The sequence below is a fragment of the Euprymna scolopes genome, chromosome 31 (assembly GCF_053919585.1).
Source record: "Euprymna scolopes isolate OS-2025 chromosome 31, ASM5391958v1, whole genome shotgun sequence".
NCBI lineage: Eukaryota > Metazoa > Mollusca > Cephalopoda > Sepiida > Sepiolidae > Euprymna > Euprymna scolopes.
Window position 1 is genome coordinate 16,419,160 of NC_136512.1, and position 24,202 is coordinate 16,443,361.

Below are 24,202 nucleotides of genomic sequence, written 5' to 3' on the forward strand. Positions count from 1 at the left end.
GAAACCCAGTTAGCTAGCCTTTTTTCATTTTTTAAAATCCATCATGTTAATTCATCTTTTTTCAGCTTTATATATATATATATATATATATATATATATATATATGTTTGTTGTCAGACTAAAGAGACAATGGATACCCTACAATTGCCTAAATGGGGTAGGGCTGATAAATAAAATGTGGAAGAAAGAGATAAGGGTGGATAAGGATAGAAAGAAGAGTAAATGAAGACCTAACCAGAGGCAGATTAGTTTGGAAATTTTCAAGTTCTAAAAGCCGTCCACCACATGCCTGTAAAACAAACATTAAGCTAAGGATAAAGATCTTGGTTTCAATTTTCCCATTTCATTCACTGTAGCTAATACAACATTCTTAAAGGGTTCAATTCTTCAAAATCCATATATTATACTAAGTTAAAAAAAAAAGTAAATGAAGCACCTGGAGAAAGTCGGAGATTACATCGGCCAAAACGATATCTTATTTGGATTACTCGGACTAGTGTTTTCATCTTAGATGTTATTTTTCACAAGGTTTCCGTCAATTGTAACGCAGAACTTCTTCAAGAGCTTCTCGTCAAAATCTGGAATCTATACAGAACTTCGAACTGTTATCACCACCAGAACATTTTAAATAAAGGACCGCATCACTAGTAGCTGGATATATGAGAGAAACACTCTCCCTGGACTGAACACGATAAACACTACACATTGTCTTTCTGTAAATACATTAGTAAACTTCCCTTCTTTAATTAAACCTACAGTACATATTTATTCCTTTATCTTTATGGAACTCTGTTTCTTGATTATCCATATATTATCGCTACCACAGGATACATCACAAACAAACCCTTTAATCCATGGGGGTAGCTTATTTTTCGTTGGGTCAGCCACAATTCTCAGTTCAAGTCTTCAGCATTTCATAACTGTATTCTTAGTATCACCCATACTAAGGATTGAACCTTCGACTTCGAGAAGACTGTGATCTCAAACTTACTAGCAGAGCTACTCAGTGTTGCTCAGGGATATACAAAAATAAACATGTTAGTGTGAAGTTTCCACCACCCACTCCAAGAGAAATTTTTTCTTTTTTTTGGGTGACGAGTGAAAAAATAAAACTCAGGAGGCCTTCAAAGCGTAGCTGAAAGTGCCAACTATAAAATTAAAGATGCCTCCAGAGCACCACTAAAATTAAGTTTCTCCCTTTTCCTTGTAGAGAGATAACAATTGTTAAGAAACAATAAATTAAATCTGGAATTAACGTCTTCACTCAGAAAAAAAAAAAAAAAAAGAAAATGCTGATTCATTTCCTAGAATGTATTAATAATACTAAAAATTGTGCTTAATTTTTTATAGCATTTTGGTTATTTGAAAGAATCTTTTTTCTAAATTTTAGATATTATTTTTCCAGGGTTAAACGGATTAAAAAAATACCAACTTTGCAGGAGTTTGTTGTGTATTTTTTTAAGTTTTAGCTGGACATACAGACACACAGAAAACTGCCCGGGTGTGTCAAAGTGGTGTAGTAAGGAACCGGGGGTGGGGTTTAAAAAAAATGATAGTAGCGGAGGGATGGGGGGGGGGAATCAAAACAATAGTAGGCAGTTTGGGTGGAGAGAGGTGTTAAAAAAAAAAGTGGTAGTAGACAGGCAAGCTCAAACCCATAAAGGAGGAAAAGAAGGTGAAAAACCTAACGCCTTAGCTGGTACGTCCATCACGAAACTGGAAGTTGCAAGCATTGGAATTACGGGTAGTCAATCGAAAGGAGACGATGACTTGCGAAAATGTTGACGAAAAAACCGACCCCCCCTCCTTGTAAAAAATGGATGAGTTGAGAGTGAAGAAATTAATGTTTTTGGCCAATTTTCTGATATTTGTTGTCCGAAACGTCAAGCTTCAAAACGATGCCGATCTTGTCAGGATCTGTCGCATGTACTTCGTAGCCTCGTAGGAGATGTCCTTTTCTCCTCCTTGCAACCTCTATCTCACAGAAGAGATGTTGCGAGTTTGTCTCTGATGTATCGTTATTTTCATGGAAAGTGTTCAACTGAGCTTCAATCTATGGTCCCCCCTCGCCAAACTTTCACAAGAAACACTCGTCTAGCTGTAAACACTATCAATAATTTCCCCCACTCTTTATCTGTGCCTAAACCTAAACGTAGATTCCATGAACAAAGCTTCTTTCTTAGAACTGCACGCCTGTGGAATTGTCTTCCGTTTTCCTGCTTTCCGGCTGACTACAATATGGTTGTGTTCAAGTCTAAAGTAAATAAGTTCTTGATGAGCCGTTCCATATAAGTTATTAAATTTACCAAATTTTCATTACTAATGATTACTATATGGACCAATTTCTACTGTACACTCTTTAACCCTTATCCTTGAGTGGCCTCTGGGCCTTGATGATGTGGTGATTTCCAATAAAAAATATTTCAAATAAAAAATATTTCAAATAAAAAATATTTCAAATAAAAAAATATTTCAAATAAAAAAATATTTCAAATAAAAAATATTTCAAATAAAAAATATTTCAAATAAAAAATATTTCCAATAAAAAATATTTCCAATAAAAAATATTTCAAATAAAAGCGCATTTCAAATAAAAAATATTTCAAATATTTCAAATAAATAAATATTTCAAATAAAAAAATATTTCAAATAAAAAATATTTCAAATAAAAAATATTTCAAATAAAAAAATATTTCAAATAAAAAATATTTCAAATAAAAAATATTTCAAATAAAAAATATTTCAAATAAAAAAATATTTCAAATAAAAAATATTTCAAATAAAAAATATTTCAAATAAAAAATATTTCCAATAAAAAATATTTCCAATAAAAAATATTTCAAATAAAAAATATTTCAAATAAAAAATATTTCAAATAAAAAATATTTCAAATAAAAAATATTTCCAATAAAAAATATTTTAAATAAAAAATATTTCAAATAAAAAAATATTTCAAATAAAAAATATTTCAAATAAAAAATATTTCAAATAAAAAATATTTCAAATAAAAAATATTTCAAATAAAAAAATATTTCAAATAAAAAATATTTCAAATAAAAAATATTTCAAATAAAAAATATTTCAAATAAAAACGTATTTCAAATAAAAATATTTCAAATAAAAAATATTTCAAATAAAAGCGCATTTCAAATAAAAAATATTTCAAATAAAAACGCATTTCAAATAAAAATTATTTCAAATAAAAACGCATTTCAAATAAAAAATATTTCAAATAAAAACGCATTTCAAATAAAAAATATTTCAAATAAAAACGCATTTCAAATAAAAAATATTTCAAATAAAAAATATTTCAAATAAAAAATATTTCAAATAAAAAAATATTTCAAATAAAAAATATTTCAAATAAAAACGCATTTCAAATAAAAAAATATTTCAAATAAAAACGTATTTCAAATAAAAAAGTAAAAATCTTTTTTAAAGAAAAAGAAAGCACCCAAAGACAAAATCATGAAAATATCAGTAAAACCAATTCGGTTTGCTTTTATTTCAAACTATCTTTTTAATCAAAACACAGAAAATAAAAAATATCTACAATGATTTTGAAATCAATTGTTGTACGACACATCAATTCCAGATTGTTATGTTGTTGCCTCATCCGTATTCCGTATAAACAAGACGATCGACTTCTCGATAATCAGCCGTCTGAGGCTCAGTTTTTATAAGAACTATGCTCGGTTCTGCAATTTCAGACTCAAGCTGATGTGTAGATTCATCCATGGATAAGTGTTCCCCATCCATTCCAGGTTCAATCTTTATAATGCTCCCACCCGTATCATAATAATTTGTACCATCATTCTCTCTGAGTGATTGTCTACTACCATTCCAATTTGTATTCTTTGTGGAAAAACCATAAGTGTTTGAACCCCCATAATGTGCGTTTGTATTTAATTGTTTTGTATATTGTTGCTTTCCACCAAATGAACTAGTATTTTGGGACCCCGTGTTTCTTGCCTCCAAAGAATTATCAGGTTTTTGTGCGGTGACTTTGATTCTTGTCCGACGATTCCTGGTGGGTGGGGTCTGGTTTCCCCCATTAGGATATTCTTGCTTTACGTCATCGTGAGCAACAGGCATATTGTCAGCACTTTCCATGGGCTCGTCTTTTATAAAGATCTCTGTACCCATGTTGCTAGCCAAGGAGTTTGGATTGTCCGACAGAAGGTCGAGATTGTTTGCTAAAAGGTTCTGTTTATCTGTCGTGCCGCGCAGTTTTATCGAGAGGCAACCCGACTCTGAGAACGGCAGCAAACGCTCAGAGTTCTCAAACTTTCTCACATATTTTTCTGTCCCCCAGTAAGCAGGTTTGCAGCCAGGATAGGAGACGAGCACAAAGACGTCACAACCCATTTTCGGAAGCTTTGAAGCTTCTTCAAAAAATTTTGCGTAATCCATTGGCAATGCGGAATCGTCCGAGATACATTTTTCCGCAGTCAAAGAATTTGAAGAAACACCCGTACTACATGTCGTTGTTTGATTATTTTGACGGACATAATCAGAACTGTGAGGTATGAAGTTTTGTTTGCCTTGTTCTAACTGTGAGGCGTCGGATAAAATTATTTGCGAATGATTTGACAAAGAATTCCTCAAATTCCTCAGCTTCATCTGATGCTGCTGTTCTTGTGTTCTTATAGACTGTTGCAAAGAATTTTGGATTTGAATCACATTAGTTCCTTGATTAATTGGCGGTTTGACTGGCTGCTGAGTCGAGACCAAAGTTTGTTGCGGTCTGGACCGCTGGTCTATGCTGCATATTGGATTTGTGATTTTTAACCTCTTCATTGCAACAGGATTCGATAATGACTGATGTACATATGCTTGACTTGTTGGCTGAACACTAGATTGACCAGTCCTCATTGACTGGACGTTAGGTTGACCAGTCCGTGATGGCTGGGTTTGAGTTTCATTTTGTGTTGAAGTTAATGTGACTTTGACAAAGTTTCGTGAAGGACTGGAGTCCTGCAAGTAATTTTGTTTTGTGACCTGCAAGGAAAAAAAAAATAGTATATTAGAATTTTTTTTCATAAACAATTGAAAATAGTCAATGACCACTATGCAAAATATGAAAATGATGTAGGAACAGAATAGTTAATAAACACCTTTTTCCTTATTAAGAAGGAGTTTCTAAATAATATTATGATTCAGAAAACGATTCTTAACATGGGAAGGGAGTCTTTAACTATTCTGTGCCTTCCCTCTATCAATGAATTTTCATATTTTTATCCTAATTAAAAAGATTTGGTTGGTTATTGATTGATTTAAAAAAAAAAAAAAATAATAAAAATACGATACACATAATAATAATAGCAATTTTACTAATAACAAAAATGGCAAATTTTTAGATTAACACCTTAAAATAAATTGTTACCCCTGTAACAAAAAAAAAAAAATTCTACTTTTTAGGTGATTACATGTAAATACCTTGAAAACCTTGACAGAGTGAAAAATTTACTGACTATATGATTACATGTTTGTGCAAAATTTCAAAAGAATCCAATTATTGAGAAAAGCGTGAACAGATGAACGACTTAGGGGCAATTTTACCCTTATAATACCCCCTGGGGGATAACCAGAGTTATCTTGGAAAATCTGCTCTGGCAAAATTTTACTTTCACCATGACTAATGTTTGTGCAATATTTTTTTTTTTAAATCCAAGGCGTGGTTATTGAGAAAAGTACAAACAAATGAATGAACGAACTGGAGTGAATTACTAGTTCCAGTCCCTTCTTTGTCAGAGGATAAAAATATTTTAAAATTTAGGAGAGATCAGTTTTGTATATAAACGTAACATCAAATTATCATCATTCCGATCCATTCTAACGTTTTAGGGATGTTCACTAATTCTTTTACTACTAACCCTAAGTCTGTCTGGCAAGATCATAAAACCATGCATGACTGCTCAAAAAAAGCCTCCACCACTAAAAAAACAAAAAACATAATTTATCTCCCAAAGAAAAAATAATTCTGTTAACTGTTCTAAAACACTAGGATGTCTCGGAAAAAGGAGCTCATTTTAGTTTAATTTTTAATTTAAAAGTGTTTTCAATAATTCTTTAAAAAAAATAAAACTAATTTCAATAATTCTGAATTAAAATTTTTAAATGTTTCAATAATTCTTTAAAAAAACAAGAGGGGGGGGCAAAGAAAGAGTTTGCAATAATTCTTAAAAAAAATAAATTTCAATAATTTCTAAATTAAAATAAGACAGTAAAATCTTTTCAGTGATTATAAAATCAAATCAAAAAGACGATCAGAAAAGCTTGATAAAGAAAAGAGTACATGTACAGTTCTGTTAAAAATGGCTTTCTAAATAATGTTATTTCAGTACGGCAACATAAGTGCATAAATACAAAAAAAAAACTATTTTTCCCAAATTACTTTCCTCCCCACGAAGTCAAAATTAGATGTAAGGTCGATTTTTAATGTGACGGAAATCCGGCTCCCCAACAAGAGACATTCTAGATTGGGACAGAAATAAGAATTGCGTCAGTCTAGAAGGATTCTCCTTCGCTTACCGAAGAGAGAAAAACTGAAGTGTGATATCAGAACAGAAACTTCATTTTTCTCATCTTTTTTACAACTAAAGACTTCACTGAAGGGGGAGAAGAGAGTGGTTTATCATTTTTCTGCACTTTCACCTAAAAATTTAAAAGATATCGTAAAACTTGAAAATACTATTTTTTAAAAAATAGCATGGTAACATAAGCACCTTTTTTCTTATACGCAACGAAAACAGTTTTTTTTTTTTTTGTTTTTAAAATATACAATTTGTTTTGAAAATAAGTTGAAAGAAACCCATATCTATTTAACACAAACCCAAACTTCAAAACTTCAAAACAGTATCTCTTTACTTTTTTGCCGCATTTATTCAAAAGGTTAGGTTCTCCCTCGATACCGGTGACAGACCTACCTTTCCCGAATTCAGAACGAGACTGGATTTTCAGACCCCATCTTTATACCATAACCATTTTTTTTTTGTTTTTTTAGGAATACTTTATTCCATAACAAATACTACAATCTAACATTTTTTCAATATTTTCATTTTTTTTAATGTTTTGATTAAACTGTACAAGTACCAATATTACTATTTACTTGCCTCCCCACAAGGGCAGAATTAGATACAAGGTCAATTTTTAATGTGGAGAAAATCCAGCTCTCCAAAAATAGGAACTCTCGAGTTATGTCCCCTGTGTATCTATGTTTTATAACGTCTATAATGCAATTTTACCTAATTTTCCGTAAAAAATTACTTTTACCTATAAATAACTTTCTACTCAATGAATTTTCGTAATTTTGGGATATATTACTATTTTCGGCATGAAAATTATGTACGTAATAGTGTTGTGGAGATGCCCACTAATTAGCATACGTGGGTGAAAAGAGATAGATAAAGGTATCAAGTCAGCAAGACTGGGGAGCTGTGTTCGAACGCCGGATAGGCAAGACGCATGTGCCGGTTGCTCCATGAAAGACTTTAACACGCCCTCTGCCGGACAATCTTCCAACTGCAGTACAACTGCACCTTTGTAAATATGTATTATATTTTCGTCAATATATTTGTTTTACCTTTACTTTCTGCGTTCGTGTTGTTATTGATACAGACACAACAAATAGTATCTTTGCTTAAAACATATTTTTAAAAAAATCGATTTGTCAATAGTATCTTAACAAACACCAATGTTTTGGCACTTCTGTATGACAGTGCTATGAGGCGAATGTGTGTATTTTAGTTTCGAGAACGGCTGATAGAAGGCATGTGTCAGTTGAACAGGGGTCGATAAATCGTATCACTCATTAAAAAAACAATGTTATTAAAAATTTTGGGTTTGTATTACTATGCACATAAATTCGAAAAAGTTGTCAAAAAACAAATTATAACAAATAAACGTTATTAAAGGTAAGATAAGTTATTTTTCTACCTAACTGGATAATTTTTTAGTGTTTTTATTTAATGTAAAATGTTTATTTGGCTCGAAAAACAGTGTTTACTGATGTATTTGAAAAATGCAAATGGTGGCGGTAAACACTGTTTTTCGAGCCAAATAAGCATTTTACATTAAATAAAAACACTAAAAAATTATCTAGTTAGGTAGAAACGTAAGTTATTTTACTTTTGATAACATCTATTTGTTATATATTTTTGTTCTTTGACAACTTTTTTGGATCTGTGTATAGTAATACAAACCCAAAATTTCTATATTAAAATTATATTTAGCTCTATTGACAAACCAAAAATTATTTTGATATATGTTTATACAATCTTACTGGGAAAAAAAAAAAATAACTTTGTGTAAAAAAAAAATATTCTCAAACCTCTATGAAATTTTTTCACTGGATTATTATTGATTGGACTCTAACCAGATTTTTTTGTTTTTGTTTTTACATTTCTCATGTATTTTAATCAGGCATTATAAGAAAAAATCGTATCCAATACATGAGTGGCAAAGTGACAAATGAAAAAAAAAAAAAAAAACATCTTTTATATATATATATATATATATATATATATATATATATAATTTCCAAAAAAGCCAATTGAAAAAATTTCATTTCCAAAAAAAAAAAAAAGAGATTTTTCATCCTATTTTGGTTAAATAAATGTAAAAATTTATTTTTTAAATATGTAAAAGTTAGTTAAAAAAGTTCAAATAAAGTATATAATGTAAGTGAAAAAAAAAACTTTTTTTTTTAATTAAAAATAAAACTAACATTGACGTTTGACCTAAAACATTGTAGGGGACGATTTTTTCGCATACACTGCCATGCAGAACAACAGGGAAGCCAAAGTAAACCAAAGCCATATTTTGATATATTTTCATACAATCTTATTGGAAAAAAAAAAAAAAAAAAAAATTATATGTTGCTGTATTTTATACAATCGTATATAAAAAAAAAACCCCAAATAATTCTAAAAAATAACCTTAGATGAAACATAGATTATTAATCGATGTTTCATGTCTTTAACATTTATTTTCACTTATAAATCAATCATTTAAAAGAAATATTAAAACATTAAACGGTGCTTCTACACTTTATTGCTGAAATTGGAGACGCCATTTTTTTTTCACGCGCTTGCTGTCCAAATCCAGGGGAGACCTCATTATATTAAACTATGGCCGAAGCATGAAATAAATAACAAAAAAAAAAATACTTCCGGAAAGAACTATGGAAAAAAGTAAATAAAGTGAAAGAGAACATATATCCGTAATTGTTTAATTGGAGATGTTTCGATTTAATTAATGAGAACGGGAAAGTTTTTCATGGAACATTTTTTTATTATTATTAAAACAGAAAATGAAATGGCATATTCATTATAGTTTAAACTGGGCGAGCGTTTTTTTTTTTTTTGTTTGTTTATTTCCTCGTTTGTGTGTATGCATGTGTGTGTGTGTGTGTGTGTGTGTGTGTGTGTGTGTGTGTGTGTGTTTTTAACAAATAAAAAATTTTATACATTAGGCCAACAACAAATTAATTTAAATGATTGTTTTTTTTTTATGGGGAAGTGGGTTGTTTTTTATTTATTTTTATTTATTTTTTTTTACTGGGAATCGAAATATAATTGTAAAAACATTGATTGAAAAGTTTGTGTGAAAAACTATAATATTAAGAAAACAATTTTTGAAATGAAAGCAACATTGGATTTTTATAAAATATTTTTTTTTTAAATTGTCAAGATTCATTTTCTCCAGTAATATCAGTTTGCCAAGTTTCTGGAAGTAATAAATGATAATTTTGGTAAATTTATTATTTTCCCTTTCCGGAAGCAATCGTTCGGCCATATAATGATGTCTCCCCTGGATTTGGACAGCAAGTGCGTGAAAAAAGTGACGTCTCCAATTTCGCCAATAAGCACCCATTAAAATTATATTTTTATACAATAATTGTTTCGCTTTTCTTATATTTTTGTGTTATTTATTTCTTTATTATATATTTTTGCGTTCTCGGAGACACTTGTTTATATTTGAGATTCACAGAACGGCCGGTAGAGGGCATTTCTCATTCAAAGAACAGGGGTCGATAACTCGTCTCAGTAGCCTCATGGCACTGTCATTTTTTTTAATAGATAAATAATTTTTTTAGAAATGTCCAAATACTTACTAATACTTCTGGTTTCTCTATTATTGGGGCTTTTTCTTCACTTTTTTCTATCAAACTTATTTTAATTTTGTCCCTACGTGGTTGGAAACCCATGACTTTATTTGACAAATTAAGATTATTATTATTATATATTACGGATGGGGGTTTTAATGAAATCACTGACTGGGAAGTTAAATTCATAATTTCTTTCCTGGCTGTGACGTCCTCGTCGTTGGAAACATGATTGTGGTCGACTTTTAAAATGGGTTCGGTTAGTTCAAGAGTTGTGTAAACTGCCCCCCTGCAACTATCTCTGTGCCGCTTCACACATCGCCATCTTATTTTCTTATCCGTTCGAAGATGTCTCGTGTACGTATATCCTTCGAACACCATCAGCTCGGTACCTCGTAAATTGCGTAGGACCTCCATGTTGCAAATAATTCATTCAAGAAAAAAACTTTACTACTATTACGGCCCAAATGCGGTGAGTTAGACTGTCTACGAACTTTTACGGAGATTCACGATTTCACCGACAAATTACAAGCATTGCTGAAACCATGGAGAGAGGTTCTTAGCCGACCCTAAGTGCGACCGTCCCGGTGTCACGTAAAAACGTAGCCTTGATGTGAAAATGTTCCGATTATCAAACCGGACATGCTGTTTTAATTAAAAAAATAAATCTATAAAATATATTAAAGAAAAAAATACGCGTTCAAAAGTTTCCCATATTTTCTTTCCTATCAATTTGCTTATTCATTTTAAACTAAAACAGGAAGTCCGGTTTGGTAATCGGAAAATTTTCACTTTGAGTCTGTGTTTACATCGGGACAGTAACAGTAGTTGTATCAGAATTTTTGTAGGAATTTTTGACACCCTAACACGAAACTGCGAATAAAATATTAAAAAAAAAAAACTCATAATTTCTGTTTTAAAAGTGGGTTGTTTATTTTCTTTATGGATTATACTTCCAAAATAAACTAATAAAGTTGTTTTAAAAGTAATAGAAATATTTTTTTAAACAGTAATTAAATTAATTGAATTTTACGAGCTCAGTATTTTTCAATTTTTAAACTTTAAAAATCTATCAAAATTTTTCTATTGATTCAATTTTTACGATATTTTCAGGGTCAATGTAAAATTTTATGCTCTTTCCAATAAACTGAATATAATTTAGACAAACTTTTTTTTTATTCACGCCCCCCCCCATTTTCAAGTGTCTATTAAAAAGTAAATAATTAATTTACTCACCACAGTTTTATATATCACAAATTGAAGATAAAAGATCAATAAATAATATATTCAAATTTAAAAAAAAAAAGTAGTGGTTTTTTAGAAATTTGCCTCTAAAGTCTGAAGTTTAAAACCATTTTTTTTTTAACCACGTTGTTTGTTTTTTCTTTTGTTATTGTTTTGAAATGAAACCTTGGTCCTTGCTCCTTTAATTAAAAAAAAATTAGGGCTTGAATTACATTTTTCGAGTAGTTATAAGCTTGGAAAGACAGGGGGTCGAATGATTTCACGCCTCCCATTTTGAAATGTCTATTAAAAAGTAAATAATTAATTTACTCACCAAAGTTTTATATATCACAAATTGAAGATAAATGATCAATAAATGATATATTCAAATTTAAAACAAAAAAAAGTAGTGGTTTTTTTTTAGAAATTTACCTGTAAAGTCCGAAGTTTAAAACCTTTTTTAAAAAAAAAAAAACACGTTGTTTGTTTTTTTGTTTTTGTTTTTTTAATGAAACCTTGGTCCTTTGAATTACATTTTTCGAGGAGTTATAAACTTGGAAAGAAGGGGTGGAATTATTCAATATTTTTCACAAAATTTCTGACACACCTACAGTAGCAGCATTTCCACTTGGGGTCGCCTATACGGCATTGTCTATTGATTTTTTTTTAAATACAGAAAAATACGGAAAATCGATTTTTTTTTTTTTTACAATCCGCAAAGGCGCGAAAAAGTGGTAAAAAACAAATAAATAGTATTAATGGCAAGATAAGTTACTCTTTTACCTATCTGAAAAAGCTTTTAGTGGTTTTACTCACTTTAAAACGTTTATTCGGTTCTGAAAACATATAGTGTTAAGCGTTAGGTGAAAACAAGAAAAATGACCGCAATTTGATACTTAAATATCTAAAGTTTTAATAATGACTTAAAAATAAATAATTATACAAAATACAATTAGAAACCCACCCAATATATGTTACCGTGAGGCAAAAATTTATAAATGCTAGAAATCGTTGTAGGAGTCAAATAGCCATAGCCAAATTAGGTATACTGAAAAAATCAGGAAACGCATAAAATCGCAGAAGATGAGAACTCATCATTTCTGGAAAATTTATAAGAGTGCAATGAATAAAGGACAATTCCGGATTCCTCCACTATCCAAAAGCCAGGAGGTCGCATGCATGGCAACCAAGAAGGCAGAACTGCTTGCCTGACGATTTACTTCCAGCTCCAACTTAAAACCCAACAAACAACTCCCTCCAAAATTGACTTATGCAAACTGAAGCTATATATGATGATCTAAAAATAATGACTTCTCATGTACACGATACTGGCTACTTTTAATGCATCTAAAACCAAGCTCCTATCTTTACATCATCAACGCTCTGATCCCCATCTGGCATCAATTGGCTTTGGTCTAGGGGAAGCTCCATGTTTTGATAAGCTTCTGGGCTGGACCTTTACTCCTGACCTGAAATGGAACATGTACATCAAGTCAGTTGCCAAAGTCACTGGAAAAATGGTAGGATCCTTCTACCGCTCCAGAAGATATCTTACCCCTGATGCAATTCTCTATCTATATAAAAGCCAAGTACATCCAAGGATGGAGTACTGCTGCCACATCTGGGCAGGAGCTGCTAAAAACAGCCTATCCTGCCTTGACAGAGTACAAAAATAGGCTCCGTGGCTTAGTGGGGGATGCCCTTTTCTCTTCCCTGCAACCTCTCTCCCACAGGAGAGACGTTGCGAGCCTGTCTTTGTTTTATCATCACTACCATAGCAAGTGCTCGTCTGAGCTCCAATCTCTGGTCCCCCTCTCGCCAATCTTTCACGATAAACACCCGTCTAGCTGAAACCACTGTCATTAATTTTCCCCTCTCTTTATCTGTGCCAAAACCAAAACGTAGATTCCATGATCCAAGCTTATTTCTTAGAAGTGCACGCCTGTGGGACACTGTTCTTTTTGCCTGTTTCCCACCTGACTACAACCTGGATATCTTCAAGTCCAGCATAAACAAATTCCTGATGAACCGCCCCCTTAAGTAAGACACTTTATCAAATCTCCAATACTAACGTACTGTGCATGCAATAACCCTTATCCCCAAGTGGCTTCCGGGCCTTGATAAGTTGTGACTACCTTGTAAAAAAAAAAAAATAAATAATAATATCATAAAAAACTTAGATACCTGATCTCATCCTTGCTATACTAATTAAGAAATGCTCAACTGAGCTAGCCCCTGTACTTTCCAAACTCTACAACAAATACCTTGCTGAATCTGGCTTCCTAAATAGCTGGAAGATAGCCTCTGTGGTACCAGTATACAAGAATTCTTGTGAAAGGACTGACCGGCTCAATTATTGCCCTATCAGTCTACTCTCCCTCTTTGCTAAACTTTTTGAGACATTAATCAATCAAGCACTAGTCAACCACCTTGCAAAAGCCAATCTTGACTGACTGACAGTATGTATTTAGGCAATGTCGTTCAAGGGTTAATCCCCAGACCACTATTATTCCTGATATTTATTAACGACCTCCCTGATAACATTATGCCGGAAATGGATATATTTGCCAATGATACAACACTCTATAATAGGCACAAGGAAAAAATAGATGCACACAAATCTAAGATAATGACAAAATCCTTATAAAATAGGGTCTAGACTGTAGTGGTGTGGAGTCGTAAATGAATGATAACATTTAATGCTACTAAGACTAAGCTGCTTTCCTTTAACAATTACAAAAAGTCATCCCAATCACCGATAGCCATGACTAATAATATAACATCCTACCTGAGAGTTTTTCTTTTAAACTCCTCGGCTTAACATTCAAAGGCAATATGAACTGGAACAAATACATTGTGGACATTGCAAAGGCTGCTGCAAAGAAGGAGAGTTCCCTCTATTGTGCTAGAAGATTACTCACACCTGAGAGTAGCCTGTACCTCTACAAAGCCACCATTTACCCATGCATGGAGTATTATTGCCACATCTGGGCTGATGCATCTACTGCTAGTCTCTACGGGAAGCAACTATTGTATCCTACTCCCTTTTAAATTACAAACGAATATTAAAAAAGAGGGCTTGTTCACAAAGAAATTGAAATTAATTATGATTATTAATTAATTAGTTAATTTTGTTTAAACTTATTGGTTATCTTGAACTTTTCAGCTTTAAAACGGCTGCCATTAAACCAACGATAGACATCTTAAAGTTGAAGATAAAATAATTTTTTTTAATATGGCATTTAAAAAGTTTTTAGAATTTTAGGGTATTTTGTAGTACATATATATATATATATATATATATATATATATATATATATATATATATATATATATTTTACCACTTTTTAGTTTTGTTGAATGTACTACAAAATACCCTAAAATTCTAAAAACTTTTTAAATGACATATTAAAAAAAATTATTTTATCTTCAACTTTTCAGCTTTAAGATGTCTATCATTGGTTTAATGGCAGCCGTTTTAAAGCTGAAAAGTTCAAGATAACCAATAAGTTTAAACAAAATTAACTAATTAATTAATAATCATAATTAATTTCAATTTCTTCGTGAACAAGCCCTCTTTTTTAATATTCGTTTGTAATTTAAAAGGGAGTAGGATAAAATAGTTGCTTCCCGTAGACTGCTAAACTTTAGAATCCCCCTCTCCTGTTCCTTGTACTAAATGTTAAAGTTAAAATGTAATGTGAACAAATATCTCGCTGTTCAATAGTAGCCAAATAGTAGCCCCTTTCCTTTCAAGTGGCAGTATACTTTGTTTGGGATGGAAATAATTTCAAATTTTTTTAAATTAAAATTCTCGAGTTGGAAAAAGGAGGAGCTAAACGTGTTTTTTTTTTTTTTTTTTTTCGCGCCGTTACGCCCTCCACTAAATCGTCTAATCCAATCAGAACCGAGTGTTTGGTCACGTGGGGAAATTTCGCGGGAGATTGCATTCAAAGCTCTGTTCTTGTCAATCGACATTTTATATACATATATTCATATATATTAAAAAATCATTTTCTTTATTATTCTTCTGTGTATTTTGAGTATTTATTGACGTTGTCACCATGTGCAGCAGCTACGAACAACGCCGATTGGATAACATCGCCGATAATAGGCGAATTTTAGCCGAACTTGGACTACGACATTCGGTAAGTTTTTATTTCTCAAAATAAGTTTCTTAAATCTCATTTGTTTTTGCATGAAAACGAAATTGGTTCCTAATGTTTATTTACTGCAAACGTATTCGGAAAATAAGTATTTCTACTTTTAAAGATCAGAAAGAAGTTTGCTTTTTTTTTCTTTTTTTTTTTAACCGATGCCGGTAATTTTATAATGGAAGAACGAGAATAATTTTGTGTAAGCAAATAAACTTAAAAAGTTTGGTAAGACTTGTCGATTACTCTGTTTTGAAAATGGGACGGAAGTTTAAATTTCGTTTTAAAAAATTTTTTTTTTTACAATAAGTCCAACTCCTCGTTCATATTCGAAATGTCGACTTTGTTTCGAAATACCCCCCCCCCAACCTTGTCAGCATATCTGAAAACCGGTACTCATGCAGAGAGTGATCCGTTCTGAAATAATGTTATTTAAAAAGCCATTCTTAAAATGGGGAGGGTGTTTTGTACCTATTCTGTACTTTAACCTTACAATTGAATGAAAAAAAAAAAAAACTTAAACGTGGAAATACGATTTAAAAAAAAAAAAAAATAGTGCGCCGCGGATCACTCTGCATTAGCCCCTGAAAACCTATGACATTTTGAATGTGATGAGTTTTTGGATTTTGTTTGTGCATTTGCAATTAAAAAAAAAAAAAAAATTAAACGGAACGAAATTTAAATTTCCGTTGGGATTTTCAAAACAAAAGCGCTCTTGACAAGTTTTACCAAAATTACTTCGCCAATATTTTCCCAATCCGCGTGCATTATTATTTGGGTTTGTATTACACATAAATTCGAAAAAGTTGTCATAACAAATGTTTATCAAAGGCAAGAAAATTTATTTTTCTACCTAACTGGATATGTTTTTAGTGTTTTTATTTAGTGTAAACTGTTTATTCAGCTCGAAAGATAGTGTTTACCGATGTATTGGAAAATTTTTAAATGGCTCCGGACTCTGAACCCGGTAAGTTTGGGAAAATGAGTTAAAATTAAAAAGAACTATACAAATTCGAGTCAGAAACTCGCTCGATATGTTACCGTAACAATAGGCTGGCATATATTCGGTGGGTTTCTAACAGTATTTTGTATAGTTTTTTTTATTTTTAACTCCTTTTCCCAAACTTAGTGTTCAACAGTCCGGCGCTATTTTGTTTTCCAATACCTCGGTAAACGCTTAATGTTTTTCGACATCTTGCCTTTTTGATAACATTTATTTGTTTTTGTTTATTTCTTCGAATCTGTATAGTAATACAAACTTTTTTGCTATTGTGTAAAAAAAAAAACAGGGCCCATCAACATTGAGTGTCGAGTATCCCAAGGGCCAATGGTTACTAAATTTGAACGCTGAGACAACACGTGGGATTGGAAAGAATGGGAAACTTGGACCAAAGACCATTTTGCAATCAGAAACAAAATATTAATAGAAATTCACTCAAATGTCACGGTGACGTTTATTGGGTGAATTTTGATCATTATTTTTATTTTCAGCCATTATTGACTCTCCAAAGACGGCATGTTCAAGGTCTGTCATTTTGTTGTCGGTTTAACTTATGAACTTGACAGACATTTTTTTCTTTAAATAGAATAAAAGCTTTAAAATATGTTAAAACACTAAAAACTTGTCCAGGTAGGTAGCAAGTATAACTTATCTTGCTTTTGGTAACTTTTATTTATATATTTTTACATAAAATAACCCTTTTTCGTTTGTTGCCCCCCCCCCAAAAAAAAAAGAGCAAGGGGAGGACAATGAAATCTGGGATTGTTCTTGGCCTTTGGGCCAGGATCAGTGTAGTATCTGTTCTGATGCTTCATGCTTCACTTATGTTAATTGGTCCTTGGTCAATTTAGGAGGGGGTCATACTGAGACAATTACTTTCTTTTTTCTTTCTTATAATGCCAGAGTGCCCCCCCCCCTTTTTTGGGAGCTGGTTTTCCTCGTATTAAAAATGACTGTCTAATTTGCTTTCATGGAGAAGCAAATAAATACCGACAATTTCAGAACCGGGAGAAAAAAAAAATTCAAGTATCGAAAATGTCAACAATACCATAACAAAATAAAAACTTAATTATCTGAATATTTATTGATTTGTCTCCCCCTTTTCTGCACTCTTCCAAATGGAACCAAAATAGTTGTTCAGTAGCAGTGTCAGAAACCGATATTAAGAATGCGTGAAAAATGAATAATTCGACCTATCTTTCCAAGCTTATAACTACTTGAAAAATGTAATTCAAACCCTAATTTTATTTTTTTGCAATTGAAGAAGCAAAGACCAAATTAAAAAAAATAATAGGTTTAATAGGTTTATGCAATTTTTTTTTTTTTTTTTTTTTTTTTTTTTTTTTTTTTCGGTTTTCTTTAAAAAGATTTGAAGAAAATCAACGAAATCTTACTTCGATTATAAAAAATATAAATTCCAAAATCACTTACCTATAAAAACTACTATTCAATGGGTACTTAAGAATTTATCCATATTTATACTTATATTCCATGTCCTTTTTAAATAATTACTTTTTTTTTTTTTTTTTTTTTTTTTTTTTTTTTTTTTGACAAGGATTAAAAAAAAAAAAACGAACTCAGATTTTTTTTAAATTTTTTAACTGCTCAAATAAAGGGAGACAAACGTCTGATTTTATTCGCCTTTATATTCCGGTGGCTTCAAAGGAACATAATTAATCTTTCTATTGCATGCTGTAAACCAAAATTAGTATTTTTGTGCCTCCGTAGTAAAAAAATGAACACATTTACATAAGTTTTTGCCGTTATAACCCCCCCCCCCCAGTCGGCCGATTTTTTTTTTTTTTTCGCCTTAAAGAAATACATGAATTTTTGATTTAATATATTGTAATTCTTTATCGAGTGATTTTTTTTTTTTTTTTTTTTTTTTATCTAAAGGAAAACATTGAATGAGATAGAAAAAATTGTTGTCAGCGTCCAGTATATACTTGACAATCTAAGCATAACATATGCTTCCACTTAAAAAAAAAAATTTTTTTTGGTTTTACACTTTGGACTTTAAAGGTAAATTTCCAAAAATCACTTTGTTTTAAATTAGAATATTTTATTTATTGATCTTTTATCTTCAATTTGTGATATATAAAACTTTGATACGTAAATTATTAATTTTAATACATTTCAAAATGGGGGTGGGTGAATTTAAAAAAAACGTTTGTCTAAAATATTCAGTTTAACTTTATTGGAATGAGCATAAAATTTCGCATTGACCCTGAAAATATAAAAATTGAACCAATAGAAAAATTGATAGATTTTTAAAGTTTACAAATTGAAAAATATTTAACTCGTAAAATTCAATTGATTTTATTACGTAAAAAAAAATGGCTGCATGAAGGCACGTCGGCACTTTGTAAACACTGTTTTTAAAAAAAAATAAAAAATTTCTATTAAACAACTTCAATACTTTATTTTGGAAGGATATTCCATAAAGAAAATAAACAACCCACTTTAAAAAGAGAAATTACGAGTTTTTTTATATTTTATTTGCAGTGTTGTGTTAGGGGTGTCAAATTCCCCAAAAATTCTGATACACCTAATGTATTACTTAATGAATTTCAGTGGCGTTCGCCATTCTTAACATGGGGAGGAAGAGGTGTTTTGTTAAACGCATGTGCATTAGTACTTGTTCAATTGGAAAAAACATAGCCGCCAGTGAAAACATAATCTCCAGAAAACTTGTCTGCCCTAAATTTTAATGGGGTATTCGTTTTCAGCATACTCTAAAACTTTTAAAAGTAGTTAATTTAACAGCAATTCACTTTTAAAGTAACTAAAATTACTCAAGGATTCCAAAACTCTACTTTTAAGTTCAGGTGAGAGTACAAGAAATAATTGAGGGAAATATTTCTAACGGGATGATCAAAAATTAATTTCGCCTATCTTATTGATGTTACTTATTATGAATGGCTTATGAGCGTCTTAGTTGTATAACGGACAGTTATTTTTTTTATTTTTTTTTTATTTTTTTATTACATTTTCACCCCAAACAAGGCACATTGCCACTTTGATGTAGGGGGCTACTATCAGGGACATAAGCTACAGGGGTACTATGTGGGGAGTTGGGCAGCAAGATGTCGGTTTACATTGAACTTCTGCATGTCAGTACAGTTGGAAGCAGGAACCCAGAAGAGAATTCCAAAGTCTAGCGATCCTGAGGAAGGAACTACTGGAGTAGAAGGCTCTCTTACATCTAGAGATCTCTATTGTGAAGAGGTAGGATTTAGCTGTTTGTCGGGGGGGGGTACAAGTGCTTCCAGTTCGTCAGAGCATACAGTTAAAGTACTTGTAGAACAGGCAGAGGTATGCTACATTACGTCGATGGGACAGAGGTTGAAGCTTAGATGACAGTTCAGGACCTATTGGGTTGGCAACTCTCTTATGAACCTTGTCTAGGAGCAAAAGACTTGTAGCAGATGCAGTGAGATGCACCAGCCCAAATATGACAACAATACTCCATACGTGGGTGAATGGTGGTCTTATAGAGGTACAGGATACTTTCGGGCGTTAGTAGCTTGAGAACCTACCTTCTTCACAGCGGTCCTGGCAATGCTCTCGATGTAATTGTTCCAACTCCTATTTTCTGTGAATGTTAGGCCGAGGAGTTTAAAAGATGTACTTTCAGATACTTTGGCCATTGCTATTGGTGGTAGAGAAGATTTCTTGTAATTATTGAAGGAAACAAGTTTAGTCTTGGCAGCATCCATTTGTCCCCATTCCACTACGGATTGGTCATCCTCTAGTGTTTCTGCCGTTTCTTTAGATATGTGTTCATTTGTTTTCCTATTGTCACCCATCTCCCACAATTTTGTCAGGGAGGTCATTTATGAATATTAGGAATAATAGAGGTCCAAGGATAGACCCCTGAAGCACTAACGCATTTATATCATTGTTTAGATGTACGACCGAGGACAACCTGGATTTTTCTTTTATCTAAGGATTTAATTATATTAAGTATTCTTGCAGTAATAACGTATGATCTGATTTTCCTGAGAAGACCTTCATGCCATACCCTGTCAAAAGCTTTAGATATATCTAGAGCTACCGCTCTACCCTCCCCCTGCTTTGTCCAGTGAATGGTATATAAGTTCAGATTAGTTAGGATGTCTGCTGTGGAACGGGCTTGCCTAAATCCATATTGTTGGTCGGTCAGAAGTTTAGCATCTGTAAAGTGATGGACTAGAGCTTGGTTAATTATGGTCTCAAATATTTTGGCGAAAAGTGGGAGACTGATGGGGTGATAATTTACTGAGTCAGTTCTTTCGCCAGAATCCTTGAAAGCTGGTACTACAGAAGCAGTTTTCCAGCAGGCAGGAAAGCAAGATTCATTAAGGCATTTGTTGTAAAGTTTGGTAAGAACTGGGGCCACTTCGTCGGAGCATTTTTTTTAATAGCACAGCCGGGATGAGATCAGGTCCACATGCTTTTGAAGTGTCAAGATTTTTTATGATAGCATGCACCTGAGAAGGGGTGATTTTCAGATCGTCTATATGGCGTCTGTCCGCAAAGGAAAGTCAGGGAGGGACTGGTTAGCGGGGGGGGGGGGTCCAGTGTGGAGTTTGAGGCAGCCTTCTCGGTTGCTGAGCAAACAACCTCATGATTGTTGGATAGTGGGGAATTGTTGATTGCCCATTATTTCGTTTTAAAATGAGTACGAGACGCTTATTTATAATACAGAGCTGGTTTATTTACACTTCAAAAGTAACGGTGATAATCGCGGTGGAGCGTGTCTATAATGTAAACCACGTTCTCGTTCAAAAATAAAGGTAAATTTTTACCTGGTTTCCACTTTAACATTTTCCTTTAAAATGACGAATTTTATGGGTTTTTCGGGTATGCTGAAAACTAATATCGCTTTTAAAATTTCCGCAAATAAGTTTTCCGGATATTAAGCAATATAATTCCTTATGTTATTGCTGCTGGGCTGGCCATCTTGGTACGCGTATAGTTTTTCGGGGTTTCGTTTACACGCACGAACATCAAGATGGTCGCCAACAATAACATAAAAAATGACAATTGCTTAATATTCTGAAAACTACTTCTCTGCCAAAAAATTTAAATGCGATATTCGTTTTCAGCATACCAGAAGTCATTTTAAAGGAAAATGTTAAGGTGGAAACCAGGTAAAAACTTACCAAATAAATAATTAAATCGATAATTACCGTAGAGTTTGTATCCGTTTTTTGTCTACAATATTTGACGAGTTTTTTCCTAGTATCTGTATCCAGAACCTGTCGGGCGGATTCGGTCAATGAAGACCCAGGTTTAGTGCTAAAATGATTCTGCTTGATTGTCCTGCTGTTGGTAGGGCTCGAACCGTGTTTATTTCCAGTATTGTTGGACGCATTTCTAGCCATCGCTTGTTTGTAGAGATCCTTTTGTCCGGCTGCGTTTGTGCGAACAGCGGGAGGGTCGAAACCCGTTACCATGGAAAGTTCCTCTGTTGCCGTCGCCATGTCTATGTCGTTGGACGTAGTGGACAGCTTACTAAACCAGGAGAATCTGGTGTTTCCATGTGGCATCGGTTTGTGTAGCGTTTCGTCTCCCAGGTAATGAATGAAGATGTGGGCTTCGTCGTCCGGTGCATCCGCTAGGCGATAAAGATGGCGCCGGAACCCGTTCAAGCAGTCACTTTTCCGCAGGCCGCTCCTGTCTTTCAGGCTGAAATAGGTCTTCATGATGCTCGGGCGTTTCTGCCCCTTTGAGTGGAAGTTGTTCCCGCGATTCACCCACCAGTACTGGTCCCTCACCCTTCTGTCCAGTGTGGGTTTGTAGAGGTACACTTCGCCCCCTTTGGGTAAAATCGGGGGTTCGGTCATTATTTTGGACGGGTCCGGGTTTCTGAGAATTTCTTCCACTTCGAAAAGTTGGAAATCTTCATGCCGATTTTGCATATAAGGAATATTGTGATCGGAATCATATTCGCTAACAACACTTGTATCCTGAGACATAGCTATTTTTATTTCTAAGTTTTTTTTTTTTTTTTAGCTTTGAGATTTAAAAATGCTGGTACTATTCCTATTTGGTTCCCCACGCAGGCAGATTGGATTGGAACAAAAATTAATTGCCTCACTCGAGAAGGATTTCCCCTCATTAACCGCAGGCAGACACTATAGTGCAATATCGGAATACATACTACACTTTGCTCCTAGCCAAAAGGCCTAGAAATCGAGCATTTTTTTTCTTTAAACATTTTCCCTGGAGTTAGTAATATTTCTTCATTGTTTTTTTATTTCATTTGTTCGCAAAAAAAAATGTTTTTTTAAATAACCAGAATTTATTTTTAACGAGTTTTATCCGGTTAATTTGAAAATCCAGAGAAAAGTCTTCTTTTTATAAACTTCATTGAAAAATATCAATATCGAGCCCTTTGTTTGCGAACATGCCGTGTTTTTTGTATTTTCTCACGGTAAACGTATTTGTCCAGGTTTTCGAACATTTCGTTAATTAGAAAAAAAAAAAAATAATTACTTTTTCTGACTAAAGTTACCTAGCGTCTTTACTGTTCGTTTGCTTTTCCGTTTTATAAACACACTTTTCTTTTGGACAAAAAAACGAACATGGCTCTTTTTTAAAAATTTTCTCTTCCGGCTTAAGTTCTGGAGAATTTTTTTCTTTTTTGTTTTGTAATGAACACGCGTAATTTAATCCTTAGTGATATCTTTCTCTGTCCATGTGTTTATGTCCATGTGTTTTGTGAATGGCAACAGAGGGCGCTGTCTGTCTGTCTGTATCTATTTGTCGCTGACTTGATCATAACATTAACGGTAGAGGGCGCTGTGTATTTATTTGTCGCTGGCTTGATCACTATATTACTTTTTTAGCACTACATAACTTTAAACCTCTTATTGTAGGTACGTGAAAGAAAAATTCAAAGTTAACATATCTTAAAATGGAACAGCTCAGCAGAAAGAGTATGCAGAGACCATTCTAATGATACTTGAACCACCTCTGTAGGACAAATAATAAGAAAGTTACAACAATTCTAAAGCTGAAATTTGAGGCTAATTTTTGACAATAGAATCAATGGATTTCCTTAACAAAGTTGTGACCGATATCAAGATTTTTCACAGTTATTTTGTCATAACTTTCTTATTTCTTGTCCGATTTCAAAAAGACAAATATCACTGGAGAGCTTATTGAATGGAGAACAAGAAAAATATATTTTGAAAGTTTATTAATGAATTATTTACAAGATTAAGAGGTGAAGGGGGATGCTGGGGCGGAAGATGTAGTCAATTACTTAAGGCAATATTATCCCCGCATATGAAGTCTGCTGCTAATGCTGATTTTTTATGTCAAAATAAACTGCAGAAACACCAATAAATATAATTTTTTTTTTTTTTTACATTTCTCATGAACTTTTAGCATATAAATTATTAAAATTTCTTTTAGCATATAAATTAAAATTTCGGGTTTGTATTACTACTGTACACATAGATTCGAAAAAGTTGTCAAAAAAACAAATATATAACAAATAAATGTTATCAAAGGCAAGATAAGTTACTTTTCTACCTAACTGGATATATTTTTCGTGTTTTTATTCAGCTTGAATACAGTGTTTATCGATGTATTGGAAAATTCAAAATGGCGCCCGACACTCTCTTTAACACGGTAAGTTCAAGAAAAGATGTTATAAATAATAAACTAGACAACATACTGTTAGAAATTCGCTCATTATATGTTACCGTGACATAAGTTGGC

At 32.5% G+C, this 24,202-nt stretch overlaps 2 protein-coding genes across 4 annotated transcripts in view; one reads left to right on the forward strand and one right to left on the reverse strand.

Moving 5' to 3' along the window:
• Window positions 1–3,466: 3,466 nt before the first annotated feature.
• On the reverse strand, window positions 3,467–23,238 carry LOC145255653 (uncharacterized). Of its 3 annotated transcripts, none has more exons than XM_080114196.1 (2): window positions 21,661–23,238; window positions 3,467–5,001 (listed from the first exon to the last, which is right to left on the reverse strand). In XM_080114196.1, the coding sequence occupies exons 1-2, from the start codon at window positions 22,447–22,449 to the stop codon at window positions 3,613–3,615; spliced, it is 2,178 nt and encodes a 725-aa protein (XP_079970322.1). In that variant the 5' UTR covers window positions 22,450–23,238; the 3' UTR covers window positions 3,467–3,612. The 3 variants fall into 3 exon arrangements, with proteins under 3 accessions (XP_079970322.1, XP_079970324.1, XP_079970323.1); XM_080114198.1 differs by lacking the exon at window positions 21,661–23,238 and adding an exon at window positions 20,026–20,968; XM_080114197.1 differs by lacking the exon at window positions 21,661–23,238 and adding an exon at window positions 10,118–10,855.
• LOC145255654 (uncharacterized) overlaps window positions 14,982–24,202 on the forward strand; it is a 31,577-nt gene continuing 22,356 nt past the window's right edge. The window contains exon 1 of the mRNA XM_080114199.1: window positions 14,982–15,480. Coding sequence (XP_079970325.1) covers window positions 15,397–15,480 — 84 coding nt within the window. The 5' untranslated portion in view covers window positions 14,982–15,396. The remainder of the gene's footprint in view (window positions 15,481–24,202) is intronic.

Bases quoted from the DNA above. Each gene is read 5' to 3' on its own strand.
- LOC145255653 (XM_080114196.1), bottom strand. From the start codon at position 22,449: ATGTCTCAGGATACAAGTGTTGTTAGCGAATATGATTCCGATCACAAT. The intron at 5,002-21,660 runs GTAATTATCGAT...TTTTCCTTGCAG, and splicing joins AAACGGATACAAACTCTACG to GTCACAAAACAAAATTACTT.